Here is a 16,583-nt window from a genome sequence, read left to right on the forward strand (position 1 = left end):
CGGGTGCTTCTCGCGAGTATTGTCAAACGCTGTCCTGTAATTGTTTACACCAGCCCTTTGTTTTAAAAGAATGTCGAGAGGTTTGCTTGCTTAATCTAACAGAACTCATCAAATATAATTTGTTGCTTTCGTTTATATACTTTGCTTACCTGTAAAATGGCTTGGCCTTCTAAGATTTATGAACGTTCGCGTTGCATAGTTGTTCCATCGATAATGTCATCATATACTGACGTCTCAATCTCTACCTACCAAGCATCCTTATTTTGTTCTTTTGAAAATAGTTTCGATTATGGTATTAAATTATATGTATATATTTTGAAACCCTGCCAATAACGATGCCAAAACTTCAAAGAAATGGTAAGTTTCTTTTTCATTTCGCCATTTTAATTAAGGGACATGCGTTGACCAAGTGAATAGTTACAACTGTCAGTGCGAAGCTGGTTACACAGGACATGACTGTGACATTGATATTGACGAGTGTCAGTCATCCCCTTGTATTAACGGTAAGTCAATATCTTTCAAATTTTTGAAGTTTTGATCCGTTTTAAGAGTCTAAAATTCTAATTGTTCAACAAATTTTGCAAGGTAATTGCACCGACCAAGTCAACGGGTTTAACTGTAGCTGCCAGGCAGGATTCAGTGGCACACGATGCGAAGTGAACATAAATGACTGTCTTCCTGTCTCGTGTGGAAATGGTAAGATATTTGTACTTTTTTTCTTTTTCAATGAATTCAATAAATTAAACAATTTTTACAAATCGAATTTTTTCTGACTGTCAAAAAGAAAATTTCATAACCTTTTTTGTAACTCTTTGGCTTTCTAAAAATATTCCAAATTATTGAAAGTGTTGATATTATATAATATTTCCTTCTCTCATACAGGAACGTGTGTTGATCGCGTGAACAACTATAGCTGTATATGCAACGTTGGTTATACAGGCCGACACTGTGAAGTTCTTATCAGACACTGCAGCAATGATTCCTGCTACCCTGGTGTACCCTGTACCGAAAATCACTATACTATATCTTGCGGTTCTTGTCCATCTGGTTTCCAAGGAGACGGGAAAAATTGCAAAGGTGGTAACCCTGTTTTTTGTCGAATGTAACGAAGTACTACGCGACACTAGAATAGGAAAAACGTCCATTACTGGATCGGATCAATCATTTACTTTGTTAGATGCCTGCTAATTAAATCAACTGGCGGTCACGAGACAATTATAATGACAACAGTGAATTTAAGGCTATCTTTTTATTATTGGGTAATGAGCCACCATAAATTTTCGAAAATTTGAGGTGGCCCAGAAACTGCTTAAGATGAGTTGAAATGTCACAATTAATTCAACTATGTAATATATAGAGTTTTTTAGCAAACAAAAAATTGGAAAAGCTTGTAAGCGACTGAAAATGAGGACGAACAGTAGAAAAAAACTCACGGAAGAACCGAAAACCAGCACGATTCTGTTCAGATTTTCTCCATGAAATAAGGGTAGCATTTCAGCAAAGCTTCAGTTGTTACCATACATTTGATTCTTGCAATTTACTTCAATGAACTTAATCGAATCTAAATTAAGTTTTGTTTCAACGTAAGGAATATTCGGAAGGGAATTATTTCTCGCTTCCTTTCCCCGGGTTTATTCAGCTCATACAGGAACGTCCACATATCATCAATTCGATTTCTATTTTTAGTTATGAATGGTTTAATAAAAACTTATTCGATTCGCTTTTCTTGGATACAAGTTACTGATGATAATTATAACAAACTCGGCGCTACGCACCTTGACTGTTTTGTATATCATCTTGTATCCAACACGGGCTCAAAGAGTTTTATAATAGCCAAAATTAAGGGACGTGGCGGGATTCAACGAACAAATTCTTGGAAGTGGAATAATACGGAGATCCGAAAATCTGTTTTATGTCAGTACTCGACGAGCCTTCGATATATTCTTAGTATCATGACCAATACTGTCAACCGATTTTTTGTTACTAACCTTTTCGTAAAGCACATTCCATTCTCTCAATACTGTTTTAAATTTTGGTTTTATGTTTTATTGCACCAGACATCGATGATTGTGTTAACCACACATGTGCTAATGGTGCGTCTTGTGTGGATGGTATCAACAGTTACTCATGTAACTGCCTAGTGGGATTTACTGGAGATCAATGTAAGATCGGTAAGTAACGTACAGCTTCAACAAAAACCACTATTCAACTACTTCGTAAGAATACCATATCCACTATCTTGTAAGTAGCATTTCAATTGTAAGTGCCTTTAAACAAAACATTTTTCCCTGATGTACTTTCTGTTAACAGATATCGATGACTGTGTTAATCATACATGTAGAAACGGCGGATCGTGTGTAGACGGCATCAACAAATACTCGTGTGTCTGTCAGTCAGGTTTTACTGGAAATCGATGTGAGACTGGTATGTTAAATCTTATCCTGCTATAATTACATGTAACAATTATTGGAGACACTGACTAATTGCCCTATTTTGGGAAACCCATTTCGACAATTTTTATATATTATTCCATCGTTGAGTTTATTTTCGGAAAGTTCACATCATTTCTGACAACCGGAAATAGCGCAGTGCCTTGCTGAAGTAATACAGGGGAACAGCAACAATTCATTCGCTGGATGATACGAGCTTGTCTTCATCCAATTCCCTTTCAGATATCGCAAAAATCAATAACTAATCCATTCATTCAATGAATCAGTCCATCAATAACAGTGTTTCACTTCCCTGCTCCTCCCAATTCCCTCGCGGCTCCGCGGTTCCGCCTCTCTGCCGTTCGCCATAAGCAAACCACTCGTACTTGGTCGCGAGTCCCGCCAGCTACGCAGGCTTCTAGTGCAAATGAAATGATTCTCTTCCAGCTGAGGACACTAAGAAAGAACAGAAAAGCAATTTTCGTTGCCATATAATAATTGTATTCTCGCTGTTTTATCCGGTCTAGAAGACATATCAAATTGCTCTTCGACGAGATGTGAGCGAGCTGCCATTTTTCAAAGGCGTAGACATAAGTACGCATGAGCAGAATATTTGCAGCAAAATCACTTCAGATGGCAATGTGTATACACAGGTCCTCATTTGTAAGCAGATATTTGCAGATTTTGTGGTGGGCTTTCGGTCAATGTTTAGGAGGTAAAAAAAATGCATCGAAGAAAGTCAAATATTGATCAAAGTAGAAATGGAGAAGGTTATTGGACATAAAATATCAACATTAAACAAGAAATCCGTGAAAGAATGTGCCTAAACTGTGCCTAAGAACTAAATTGTCCTAAAAACTGAAAACGGGCGAAATCAAGATTTCTCTTGCTTAAGTACAGACATCTGCCTTGTCAACGCTGGTAGCAAATGCAGATTATTATTATTACGTTTTTTTTAGACTGCGAGCAGTCTATCTTTTGCTTAAAAAGTCTTCCGCGTTCGTCTCCATGGACTTTTTAAGCAAAAGAATGGCTGCTCGCAGTCCATGTTTTTATTCGTCTAATATTGTGTACCAACTCTTTTAAGTGTAAGTTGTTTAATTATTATTAATTTCGGTATCACATGCATATGCCCATTTACAGATATCAACGACTGTGTTAATCACACATGCAGTAACGGTGGATCGTGTGTAGATGGTATCAACAATTACTCGTGTAACTGCCTAACTGGGTTTACTGGAGATCACTGCGAGACAAGTAAGTTCTTTTTTTTGTCAATAGTAATTACAAATGTTGCTACGGATGGTTATTTAAATTTGAGGACAGCTCTGAATTAGAACTTGATTGATTAACTGTTCTAATTTTAATTGTGAACATTTCCGCGGAAATCTTACGTAAAGATTTTTTAACATTTTTATACAGTCATTATCGTCGTCAACGTCATCATCATCATCTTCATCATCGTTGCTGTTGTTTCATTTTGGCCCTCTCAACGCCTCTCAAAAAAGTTGCTACCACAGTTGTTAAATATAATATTTGGAAAGATTATCGCTGCTGGAGACATTAGTTCCTCCGACTTATGGGACCTTCCTCAGGATAACAGAAACGTTTAAAACTTTAAAGCACTTTAATTTTTCGTTTCCTACTGCAATAAAGTTATCAAACAAACGAAGAACCTCCACCGAGTGTCCAAGGTCATAAAATATAAATGCAAATCCTTGAGCTCTTTTATAAATATCATTCTTTGAATTGTTTTCCGGTAACAGATATCGACGACTGTGTTAACCATACGTGTCGTAATGGTGGATCGTGTGTAGATGGTATCAACAATTACTCATGTAACTGCCTGGCAGGGTTTACTGGACATCACTGTGAGGCTGGTAGGTTGCTGTCTGCCAGAATATGTACAACCTGATTAAATCATTGAGTACCGTAATGATTCGATTTAGCGCCCGGGGCGCTTATTTACTTTTTGCACCTCAAGGCAGGGCGCTTATTAAATTTTTCGAGAATAACCAAATGTTCAAAACAAAACTTTAATAAATATTAAGATAACTAACAATAACAGAAACTGTAACAGCAGCAAATTGTTGCAAGTTCAGCTACTTTTAAAAGAATTGTTCATTTTAGCAGTAAATATATACATGTACGGTATGGTAAATGTTCGTGCGTTTATCTACTTAAGTCGATGACTTCACTAGGGGCAGTTATCCACAATAATGGGCGCTTATTAGAATAGGGGCACTTATAAGAATGGGGGCGCTTGTTAGAATGTGGGCGCTTATTGGAATAGGGGCGCTTATTGACAAAAACACATTCGAACGGGGGGCGCTTATTCGGAAGGGGGCGCTTGTTGGAAGGAGGGCGCCAAATCGAATCATTACGGTAATTGTATTGTATCTGTATTCAGCTATGGGGAATTTATAGAGGAATTATATAAATTAATTCCGTCAAGATTGAGAGATGAACAAATATTTGTTTTATTCCCATAAGCTTTGTCGCTAGCTAATGTTGGCTTTGTGATCTTTTAACCACTTTTTTTGTTTTACAAAGTGCTGAAATGATTTCTCTTGTCACAGACACCTCACATACACCTCACATATCACCACAAAGAGTGATTGCAGACTAGCACTGCGTTGTTGCTCGTCTAACTTGTTTAACTTGGCTTTAAATTGATCTTTACAATTAAAATAATACATTTTGGTATTACATACTATTTTTCATTACAGATATCAACGACTGCGTTAGCCACAAGTGTAGTAATGGTGGAACATGTGTGGATGGTATTAACAGATACTCCTGTAACTGCCTTGTGGGATTTACTGGAGATCACTGCGAAACTGGTATGTTGTTTTAGTTGCAATAACAATTGCTGCCATGGATAAAAGCTTTAAGAATAAAACAAATTACGTACGCACAACGTTTCGACACCGTCATGGCATCATTGTCAAGTGAGGAATAAAAAGTAGAGAAGTTAATATATTATGGTTGAGTGTCAAATAGTCTCATACAAAGTAAAAACCAGTTATGACCAGTGTTCAACATTAATAGCTGAATTACAAAGGTGATAGTTCAAACAAATAGTTTTGCACTGATAGAGTCCGATTGTGTCCGATTGTAAAAGATTTGAGGCAAAGGTTCCACTGCAAAAAAAAAAAACAACTGAGCCAAAAAAGACGGCGATGAAACCTTTCATCGACCATACCCAATTGGCAACAATTTTATGATCGAATGATTCCTTTCCAATTACGTTTTTTTTTTAATTTAAAACCTCTTTTTATAATTTATCTACCGGTAACAGATATAAACGACTGTGTTAACCACACATGCAGCAATGGTGGATCGTGTGTAGATGGTGTCAACAGTTACTCTTGTAATTGCCTGGCGGGCTTCACTGGAAATCTCTGCGAAACTGGTAGGTTCTATTTTTTTAGTAGCAACTATGAATGCCACTATGGATCGTAGGTTTGTGTTGAAGACACAGTTTACGTTTAAAGTAAAACTATCATTTCACTCAATCAACGCCGGAGACTTACCGACAGAGGTGGTAAAAAGGAAACACCTGGTATTGAGTCCATTTTTCGGAGTCCCACTGTATTAAAACATGTTATTCAATGCAAAAAATCTCAAAGCTCAGTTCTACCGAAAAATTGTCTTATAACTAAGAATGGATAAATATTATTAACTGTATCGTGCTTCTTTGAATGTTAAAAATGGGTGCCCATAGACCCAGAGCACACTGATTTTAGAGCAGGTGCCGCTCGGCCTTGTACTTTAGTAAGCCCCGCAATGCGCACGGTCTGCTAAGAACGTGGCCTGGTGATACTACTGTTACGATATGTGTTTTTAGACTTGTTGTTGTAAGGGCTTCGGGATGCCCGTATTGTGCCCGCTGTAGGCCAGCGGTAAGTCGTTGTTAGCTCGTACGATCCGAGCTGGAATAACTGTATACTTCGTCGTACAATTAAAGAGTTTTGGCAGCTATCAAACGCTGTTACAACTACCTGAGACCATGTAATTTTAAAAGCATTTTTCTAAAGGTTAAGCGCTTGTTATCTCCTTAACTCTGCCTTTTTTACCATAACCATCCCTGAATGTATGGCTTTGCATTAGTAAAATCTGGGATAGGGTGAACGCTGTTCTATGGGATTCTATTGAAGCCAAATACGTCTCCTTTTGGATCATTTGTAAAGTATATAAATACACCTTATTCGATCAGGTTTAACATATTATACGCACGGATATTTTGCGAGTTGCGTAGTATTTTCCGAGCCCCGTAGTGGCGAGGAAAAATACGAGCAATGAGCAAAATGTCCGCTCGTATTATATGTTAAACCATCGAATAAGGAATTTATTATTTCACTAATTTTTCCATTTTGTTTGGGCCAGTATTCCGTAAGTTTGTCCGCCCGTATTTTTTCCCTGTTCTACTGTGTAATAACGTGGCAAATTTTGCGCGTTCTTTTGCCCTAATATGGTAAAATGGCGCAATAGTAGAATAATAATTATACCTAATCGTACCTTTTTGGTACGCTTCGGCGGCATATCAGTCGAGTTTGGTCGAGCCATGGTTCGTATTTTGGCGAGACGCAGTCGAGCCAAAATACCCATGGCGAGACCAAACGAGCCTGATATGCAGCCGAAGCGTACCAAAAAGGGTACGATTAGGTATTTACCGTACCCAAATGCAGCCAAAAATTCGGTTATATTTAACGCTCTGTTGAAGCCATGCTTGCCAGGAACGTAGCGCAAATTGTGTTGACCTGCTTGTCTTGACACCTTTTTGTTCCTCAACACTTTTATCAAGTTCCTCTTCTGCCTTTTGTTCCACTCGTTTGTTTGGAGTTTCATTCTCTAAATTTTCAAAATCAAAATTAAGCGAAAAATGTGGAAATTCCAACTCCATTGTTTCAGTCTGAATGTTTCAGTACTCGTCGGCAAACATCGCGCAATTGGCGAGCGCGCTCAAGTTTAGTTTTTCTCCTTTTACTATCGCTTAACACCAGCTAAATTTAAATTACGAGGTTCTGTTTTATTGGTAAAACCTCTTTTCAATTCATCGCTTGGTAACACTACTTTACTTCAAAGTGACCGTGATATGGTGGCATATCAGGTCAGTGTCTTGATATCGTAAGATATCAGGACAGTAGATCGCGCTTCTGATTGGCTACTTGCGAATTTGGGTACGGTAATACTTTTTACCATGGCCTTGAAGATCCGTAAAAGTGTTCCAAATAATATACAGTTAATTGCTTTCTTACTTTCTTTAAAGTCATATCGACCCAGCATGTTAAATCAACACGACAACCAACCACAAGCGTTCCAGTGAAAACGCCAATCTCGACCAAAACAAAAACAACAACTTCCACTACAACCTCAACTAAATTAGTAACGAGTTCGACTGCGGCCAGGACATCACATGGGATAAGTGCCACATCTACTGTACAAGAACCAGCAACGTCGTCCTCGATAATTGAAGTAATCCCCACAAGTGAAGAGCATGGTAAAACGACTACACCTACACCGACAAGTGAAGAACGAGAGACGAAACAACCAGCAACAAAAGAACCAGAGACAGAAAAACCAGAGACGGGTAATTCTAGGTTTTTTATTTGCGAACTAGTTTCTTTGTCTTGTACATCTCTTTGTGTTTAGCCTTCTAATCAAGTGCGTTCACTAAAATTATATAACAGCTCTTTGGAATGATGTGGGTCTTTATTACACATACCTCCGTGATTTCACACGGGTACTTTTTTAGCGGAACTCTCCGCGGCCCGAAGGGCGCAGAGCTGAACCCCATACCTATAGAAAATCCACAGAAATAGGAGAACCATGCATTTGATTTTTCATGGACACCAGGCTAACGCCACGGTTCGAGGGCGCGAACGTCCACCGTACGAAATACATACGTTGCTCAATCATGGTGGCCATACCCCAGAAAAAGGTTTACGTTAAGGTTGTCAGCTTACATCTTTGATATTACACATCTACATGTCCTACACTATTGTTAATTGACAGGTGTCAAAACAACGTATCCGCTAACCAGTATCACATGACCAAATCGCAGGCTCAGGTGTTGAACTCATTGAGGTCGCGAGCTTTTTTTTATTTTTCTGTCTATGGTCAGTTAATTCAGATTAAAATAAAGGGCAAAGTAAATAACCGGGAAGCACCACTTTTAGGCTTAGCTAAATCTATTTAATTATGATTTATTTCCTCGGCATATTAGCATATGTTTTGGTAGGGGCTTAGTCAGCGCCAGCGTGTTTAGGTAATTTAGGTATTTTTTTCAGTAAATTTTCCATACACCAATAATGTTATTTGTTTGTATTCTAGAGCTAACCGTTGAATTACGCATCGAAATGAAATGGAATAATGACTTGAAAGATGAAACCAGTGAAGCTTTTAGAAATTTGGCTAATGAGTTCAAAAGCGAGGTAGGGTTTGTCATAGATGGATGATATAATTATATTAGCAACGTCGTTTTAAAATGTTATTGTAGGCCTTGAAATTAAACCTTGAGTATTAACTTAAAAGGAATATGGCTAGTGAATCAAAGTTGAGTTTTATTAAAAATATTACAGTAGATACGCTCTGTTGAATTCCCCGCTATCTATAACTGATAAACTAATACAAGAGACATCAAGGTGACTAATGTCAGTCGTGGAATAAAAGGGAGGTGGAGGTGGCAGATAATGTCAAATGATTTCTTTCAAAGAGCACACTTATTTGATGAGGGAAAATGATGTCGATTAGGCGGGTAGTAGACAGCCCTGGAAAGCCACTGGGTTATTATTACATGAGATCTGATGTTTATAAACCATCATGTCCTTATAGCGCCAACAACTACACCGATATTTGTCCATTATAGCTTCAGGAAAAGACAACCATTTTCCTTGAGCTAATTAATTTATGAAAATCATATATCAGTAAAATTTTAAAGTTGTATATATCATTTTGAAATTTACAGATTGAAGACCAATATTCCCAAGATGACGACTTTATTGCAGTAGAAATCCTGTCATTCAAGTGAGCGAAACTATATAACACCGCCATAATATATTTACGCTGTTGCAGTTGAATTGAAGTGTAGTCCGTGTACAATGATAAACAAGAACAATTTGTTTTGATTTCCTTTTTACCTCTAGGCAAGGCAGTGTGGTTGTTGAATTTAAGCTGACATTCAAAAAACAATTGGACAACGAAAAAGCATTAGGTGCACTAAAAGAGGGGATAAAAGATGGAAAAATGGGGTCGCTGAAGGTCGATCCAGAATCGCTGAAAGTTAAGAGGGACAGTGAAGGTAACTTGGTTTCACGGATAAAAGAGACTTCTAAGTACATGCTTATGGCGAACCGCAAACTGCATTTTTAAGATTTTCTTTTTGCCGCCATAATGGATTTCTAGAATGTGCAGTAGTCGTTTAAGCTGTGGCTTATTGATATTAAAATTCGTACTGAACAACTTTTCTCTATATGAGTAAAATTCATTTGCGGAACAACAAAACATCCAGGCGAGTAACCTACGCAAAAACCTGCCTCTTGCCGTCGAAAACGTGAAGAATTCATTGCAGACGCGACGACTTGGCTTGCGGTTTGCGGTAACCTTGTATGTAAAGTTATCTATTATGTAAGGGTTATTCGCATGAGGCGAACAAGGGGGTTTGATTCACCGAGGGAGAAATCGCACTAGGTAAAATCATATCAAACTTCCTCATCTGGGTAAGGTTCGCTAAAGCAAACAAAAGATATATTCTCTCGAAAGTAACGTCCCATACATGATTTCGTTTTCTCAAGGCCGATAAAAATATGTTTTGAAAGTCAGAAACTTTGTTTAAACGTTTAGTGGAGGCATAGCTGGTTATCCAGCTCGACCAAAAGTATTTTGCCCTCTGTAGCGGTCATGAGCGCGGAAGTCTTTACTGTTTGTGTGCAGCTTATAGTTTTATGGAGGTGAAAAAAAATAACACTCAGCTTCAGCTATATATACATTCGGAGAGGAAAACAAAATAAAAATAGCATTAGGACGACATTTGTTAACAAGCACTGTTTTACAAAAATAAAAACAGAATCAGATCGGTTTAAAAATCCTTTTCAGACGCCTTGTTGTTGTTGTTGTTGTTGTTGTTGTTCTAATTTGTCAAAATACTTCTTCACTAGTTCTCTGGTTGGCACGTTATTTTAATATAGCTCGCTTGAGTTCTACTAGTATGAGTGGCCAAAACATCGTTGACAATTAGCATTTGTTTTTGTTCGTCATCTAAGTGTTGTTACTTGGATGGTGAAAGAATGACGCTATATGCCACAAAGCATTGTGTTGTTTAATATTTCCAAGGCAAACAACCTAGTGAGGGAATATGTTGGGAGGCATATAGCAGAGGAATAATTTTGAGGGGAGCATGTTGAGGGAGATAGGTAACTCATCGTTTCCTGTTAATGCCAGCATTTTTTCAGTTTCGCTATTCCCCATAATCTTCAGAACCGCCGCCAGCTTTTCAGCTACTTTAACTAACATGGTTTTTGGAATATATTCAACTGAAATAAACTTACCCTTTCCCTTCACCTTCCCCTCATCCTCGTCCTCGTTCTATCCTTATTAGAACCAACAAAACCAAAGATCTCATTTGCAGTCATCATTGGCATTTCCTGTGGTGGAGTTTTTCTCCTTGCTCTCGTCACAGTTTGTGTAATTCGCCACTGCCAGCGTCGCACAAATGGGAACCGAACGCGTGTTTCGGACGGAATGCCAGCTGAAGTTTCATTCCCTAAGAGTGAGAAATATGAGTTGGAAGCAAAGAAAGAAGATATTGTACGCTACGAGGAAGTGCAAATCTCGGCTATTGACACCCACTATGAAGAACTGGGAATCTCGAATGAAGCTGTCCGCTATGAGAAGTTGGGAACCTCGGGTGAAGCTGCTCGCTATGTGGAAGTAGGCAACTCCACTGATGCCGGCCAGTATGACGAAATCGGGATCTCAAATGATGCTGCTGTCTATGAGGAGATGGGCATCTTGAATGAAGCCATGCAGCAGTAAACCAGAAAAAAAGGAACGGTTAAAGGTTTTGTTTTTCTATTGCTTGCTTTTAGTCTTTCAAAGGCGGATAGTGTGTTTAATTGTTACGTTGTATTACTTCTTATAAAGCAGTAATGACTGTCGTTTGGAATTCATGTCTACTTTGGCGTTACGCTTGTCGAGCTTTCAAGTTGTACCTGTCTGTTGGTGGTGACTATACGATTTTACAAGCTGATAAGTCAGGTTTTACATTTACGACAGTCATAAGAGAAGCGCTTATAGAAGTTTTATAACAGTATTTCAAGGTGTGTAAAGCAAACTATGCTTTCAGTAGTCTTTTTTATATGCATGTGTTTGCTGTTAATCAATTCCCTATGACAGAGGTTGAACTAAACATGAGCATCAACAAAAAATTTTTTTTCCTTTTTTCCGAAATATCATTCCTAATTTCTAAAGTGAAATGTTCATCTTGTCTTTTTATTTTATTTTTATTTTTCAACCAACTTTTGAAGATGTTTCCTTTCTAATTTCTTTCTATTGTTTCTTTAGTTCAGTATGAAATTCCCCTTTTTCTGGCGGCTAAATGCGCCCTTCCCCTCAAAACATGTTTTGTTTACTTTTCAAAGAGAAGTGAAGTATTTTGTTTATGTTCCTATATAGTTCAATCTTCCAATACCGTGTGACAACAAAGGTTTTATGTAATGTTTCCAATCCATCTAGTTACGTGTTGATTTTTTTTAACTCCCTGGTGATAGGTAATGAATGAATAAATAGACTGCGCCATATTTTGCTTGTTTCAACCAAAAAAAAATAAAAAAAACTTTTTCGTAGAGATGCAATCGTAAAAGGTAGGCCAGGCAAATACTTTTTAGGATCTTTAGTACACTGATTTTGTTTGTTCTGCCATATCTACCGTTGCTATGGCGGCTATCTAAGCAGATAACTAGCCGCCGAACAGAGATAAATGCAAGAATTTGACGCGCGATCCCGATTGGGATCTAAACTTATAGTTTTTATAGCTTTGAGTCCATTTTTTATTTAGCAGATTTAGAATTTTTGATAGCCTAAACAGATATTTTCAAGGTGTGACTTTGTTCACTATTAAAAACTTTATATGCGCATACGCGTTTTTATTGGTGTGTTTTGATACATTTGTAGTTAAACTCCGCCTTTTGTAGATCGCTTTTTGCTGAATAAAACTTATCTTTTTTAAGATATATTGTGTGTCTTTGCAGTATTTTATATTTTTATCCACTTTGATTTTTATTTTACTTTTTTTGGTGCTGTTTTATAAGAAGATAAAAGCTTCCTATCGTTTGCTTTATGGAGATTGAATGGAAACAGCCCTAGTTCAGACTTGTCAATAAAGCGCTTTCAAGGTTGTCATAGTGGATCCCCCTTACGACTGGAGAGTTTTGTGTAGGAAAATTGCTTATTCCCCAGAGGAGAAAAAAATATTGCCTGGAATAACCAACACGGCCACCACGTCACGGAACATAAGAGACGTCTATATAGGAGATTTCCGTGCGCAGTCTTAACGGGAATGATCAAAACCAACTCTTTCTTGTTAACGGTCATCTCTATAAGACGGACATCCGGTGTTGGCATCGTCCCTGCCGTTTATAAGAAATTTTACTGAGGTAAACTTTTTATAGGACGGACTGTTAGAGCAAGAACCGACGTTGTCCGTCTTAGAGGGAGTTGACTGTACAACAAATCACGTAATCAGCCAGTTTTTGCTTTTTCGCGAAATGTATCCGTATAACGCGTACGTTTGTTACTCCTCGACAAATGATTGTAAAACGACCTGCAAGATCATTCATATTGCTTTTGATTGTAAGTGAAATTTATGTTAAATATCAGTCACCGCGTAGTTACTGTATGCAATCCAACACATCTCTAGCATACGACGTATTATTAAAAACTAGCAATGGTATATTGCATTTCCTGAGCTCATATACCATTGACCGCAAATATGGTAGCCGATACTCGTCAACAAAAACAGCTGGGGAGCTCAAATATTGCAAAGTTTTGGGCGTTTTTAATAAAACAATTATTACACTCGCGCTTGTTGGATATAACCTCGTTATAGCCAACGAGGCGCAAGCGCGCCTCGTTGGCTATCTACCATCTCATATCCAACGCGCGCTCGTGAAATAATTGTTAATTATACAGTTTTCTAACATATTTGCTCGCCTGAACAATTATTTCACGAGCGCGCGTTGGATATGAGATGCTAGATAAGCAACGAGGTTCGTAGCGCCGAGTTGGCTATAACTATATCATATCCAACAAGCGCGAGTGGAATAATTGTTTTATTAAAAACGCCCAAGGAATTAATATATTTCAGCTCTTCAGCTGTTTTCGTTGACGCGCGGAAGTTTGGGTCAAATACTTAACAATTATTCCACGAGCGCACGTTGGATATGAGATGGTACTTATTACATGAAATTTTCGCGACACGTTAATTTCGCGAATTTCGCGATTCTAACCCTTTGACTCCCAAATTTTCCCCCGAAAACTGAAATTTTGGTGCTATGGTCTTGAATTTACCTCAACTTTGCTAAAGAAGCACTTTTTTACACTTCAGCAACATTTTGATAAAGATTCTGTGTAAAAATGTGCAATATTTTACTTTGGTGCATGCGCATAAGCCAAAATTTGGACTTTTTTGCTGAACCGTTCCAATTTTTTTTGCCCCTTTTGCTTCCTTTTTTTCCGCTTTCTTATTCTCGTTACTTTCTACTCTTCATATCCTTTCTTTTGACCAAAAAAGTGTTGACGTTATCATTGGAAAACCCTGAAAAGGGGACCTTGACCAATTACAGGTGTACTGGCCTGTTTAAGCAATGATTTTGCACCAAAAATGGATTTTGCTTTTTCTTTGATTAGCTCTGTCAGAATGCAACTGATATTCAAAATGAACAGTCCTGTAGAAAGGTCGATCCTGTAGAAAGGTCAGATTCTTATCACAAAATTCCACTGACGTGCTAATTGATGACGTTACAAGTGAATCAATGACCGTACCTCCAAATAGCGTCTGAATGCGCGTTTAGGAGTGAAAGGGCTAAAAAATGGCGAAATTAAAGTGACGTGAGCAATAAGTGTCGCGAACATAACATGACGTGAAAATTAAGTGACTCACATTATGCCAATAATCAAGAAAAGAATAAGTTTAGTACCACTGAGGGAATGAATTTCCAATGTGAATGGATCTTGTGGTCAATTGAGTCAAGAACAGTAATTCACGTACAAGCATGAACTGCTTGTGGCCATTGTGAGAGCTGCTCTGTTGTTACTGTTGACATTTAGTCCCGCCTTTGCGTTTTTGTTCCTTTGATAAAGTCGTTTTATTTAATTCAAGGACATGTTAGATCACACTGCCAAGGAAATGTAAATTGTGAAAAAAAAAACGCGAAATTAAAGTGATTCAAAAAAAATTTTTTCGCAAATTCGCGAAATTTCAGTGTCGCGAAATATGCGCACCACAAAATCGCGAAATTAACGTGTCGCGAAAATTTCATGTAATAACTTTAGTGATCTCAGCTCGTTGACGCGTATCGGCTACCGTATTTGTGGTCAATGGTATATCAGCTCATATACCATTGCCTGTTAACCAATCAAAACTCGTCCAATTTTGGCTGTCCTCGGAATTTGTTTGTATCCAATTATTTATATTTCCATGTGGGCTTATTACATTACTAATTTGAATTATAAACCCGACGCCGAACAAACAAACGCCAATGCATGTCACGTGATCGTATGAACAAGCTGTAACACAAATGTACAAGAGATGATCTCTTGAAATGTAGAACATTAATTTTTGCCGTATAGTAGAAAAGCGATATGCAGACGCAGTCCTATGCTTCGATACATTTCTCTAGCAGTTCTAACATTTTTCCTTCACATCTCGTTTAAGGCCTGGTCCCAAGCTACTGCCTTGGGTAGACTGTTCAAAGCCCTCTGTTTTTTTGTCGATCGTTGAGCGCGGGGAAAGAACGGCGACGACTAGGCTCTCGCTTTTTTGCGTTGAAAAATAGAGAAGCTGAGAACAGTCAGGCTTTGGGGGCTAACTGATGCCCATAAATTAAAATTAAACTACTTGAAGGAAGACTTGATAAATATTATCCCAATACTGTAACATTATGACAAAAAAACGTTCACTTTCCAATCTAAGATTACTCTGAATTAACTTATGCTGGCTTTGCTAAAAGATATTCCTTGTCGAAAAATAGAATACCAAATCTATTGTAGGACATTAATTTTGGAATGTTCCCGTTTCACTTGGTAACAGAAACAGTGTGATCATAAATACTGCATGCGCATGGCCTGACGATAACTGAAATGATACTAAATCACTGCTTCCCATGACCAGTCAACTCCTACATGTTATTTCATATTTATTTTCTGCACTTGACGACCGGTTAACGCAGGGACCGCGGAGCAGTGGGAGAGGAAAGTCTCTAAAGCCGGCCAGTTCAAGTCTTTAAGTCACTAGTCAGCCCCCCGCCCCCCTCCCCCAATAAGAAAAAATGCTAGAAATGTTTCATTCAAATGGCCGAAGGTACTGTAAACCTACTATCGATCGTTAAATTTTATCTAATAAGTTGGCAGGCATTTTCTCTCAAACCGGTGAAAAATAAAATATATAAAGCTAAATATAAAGAAAGAAAAATGGACGCCGGTGTTTGTGAGGTCATGAGTTCGATTTCCGTCGGGGACTAAAATTTTGCTCGTGACATGAGATGAGTCATAGGTTGTCACTTTAGAACAATTGACCTTGTTTCAGCACGAATTACGCCGGGCACGCGTAAAATAACAGTCATAACTGATTACTCTACTAGTGGGAAATTCCTTGCGTTTTTAACACTGTTTTTTTTTATTATTATTTAAGTACCGTTGACAGATATCTTTCTTTTCTTTGACCGAACTCTTTGTGTTGTCACAAATTCCACAAATGACATACCGCAAACCGTGCGCTGGGTTATCAATTTCTGCTAGGGATATCGGCCTGAGCATGATTTTAATTACCTGGCGTGACTTTGGGCAGGTAAGATTGTATTTCACCTTCTGCGTTTGTCGTCATTTTATTTTTTTGCTGCAAGATTTCGTTGTTTTGCTTCGATTTCAAGGGGAAAA

The 16,583-nt window shown here is 38.0% G+C and overlaps 1 protein-coding gene across 8 annotated transcripts in view; it reads left to right on the forward strand.

Moving 5' to 3' along the window:
* Positions 1-12,654, forward strand: part of LOC144655578 (von Willebrand factor D and EGF domain-containing protein-like) — a 53,552-nt gene extending 40,898 nt beyond the window's left edge. Inside the window, exons 18-31 of one of the 8 annotated variants that reach the window (XM_078515847.1) lie at positions 393-503; positions 586-696; positions 883-1,077; positions 2,058-2,171; positions 2,311-2,424; positions 3,573-3,686; positions 4,196-4,309; positions 5,159-5,272; positions 5,731-5,844; positions 7,702-8,022; positions 8,766-8,866; positions 9,400-9,458; positions 9,578-9,732; positions 11,029-12,654. In XM_078515847.1, coding sequence (XP_078371973.1) covers positions 393-503; positions 586-696; positions 883-1,077; positions 2,058-2,171; positions 2,311-2,424; positions 3,573-3,686; positions 4,196-4,309; positions 5,159-5,272; positions 5,731-5,844; positions 7,702-8,022; positions 8,766-8,866; positions 9,400-9,458; positions 9,578-9,732; positions 11,029-11,465 — 2,174 coding nt within the window. In that variant the 3' untranslated portion in view covers positions 11,466-12,654. The remainder of the gene's footprint in view (positions 1-392; positions 504-585; positions 697-882; positions 1,078-2,057; positions 2,172-2,310; positions 2,425-3,572; positions 3,687-4,195; positions 4,310-5,158; positions 5,273-5,730; positions 5,845-7,701; positions 8,023-8,765; positions 8,867-9,399; positions 9,459-9,577; positions 9,733-11,028) is intronic. The other 7 variants (XM_078515850.1, XM_078515848.1, XM_078515849.1 and 4 more) reach the window with 7 other exon arrangements.
* Positions 12,655-16,583: the final 3,929 nt, after the last annotated feature.

This window comes from Oculina patagonica, chromosome 5 (assembly GCF_052425735.1).
Source record: "Oculina patagonica isolate OP01 chromosome 5, crgOcupat, whole genome shotgun sequence".
Classification (NCBI taxonomy): Eukaryota; Metazoa; Cnidaria; class Anthozoa; order Scleractinia; family Oculinidae; genus Oculina; species Oculina patagonica.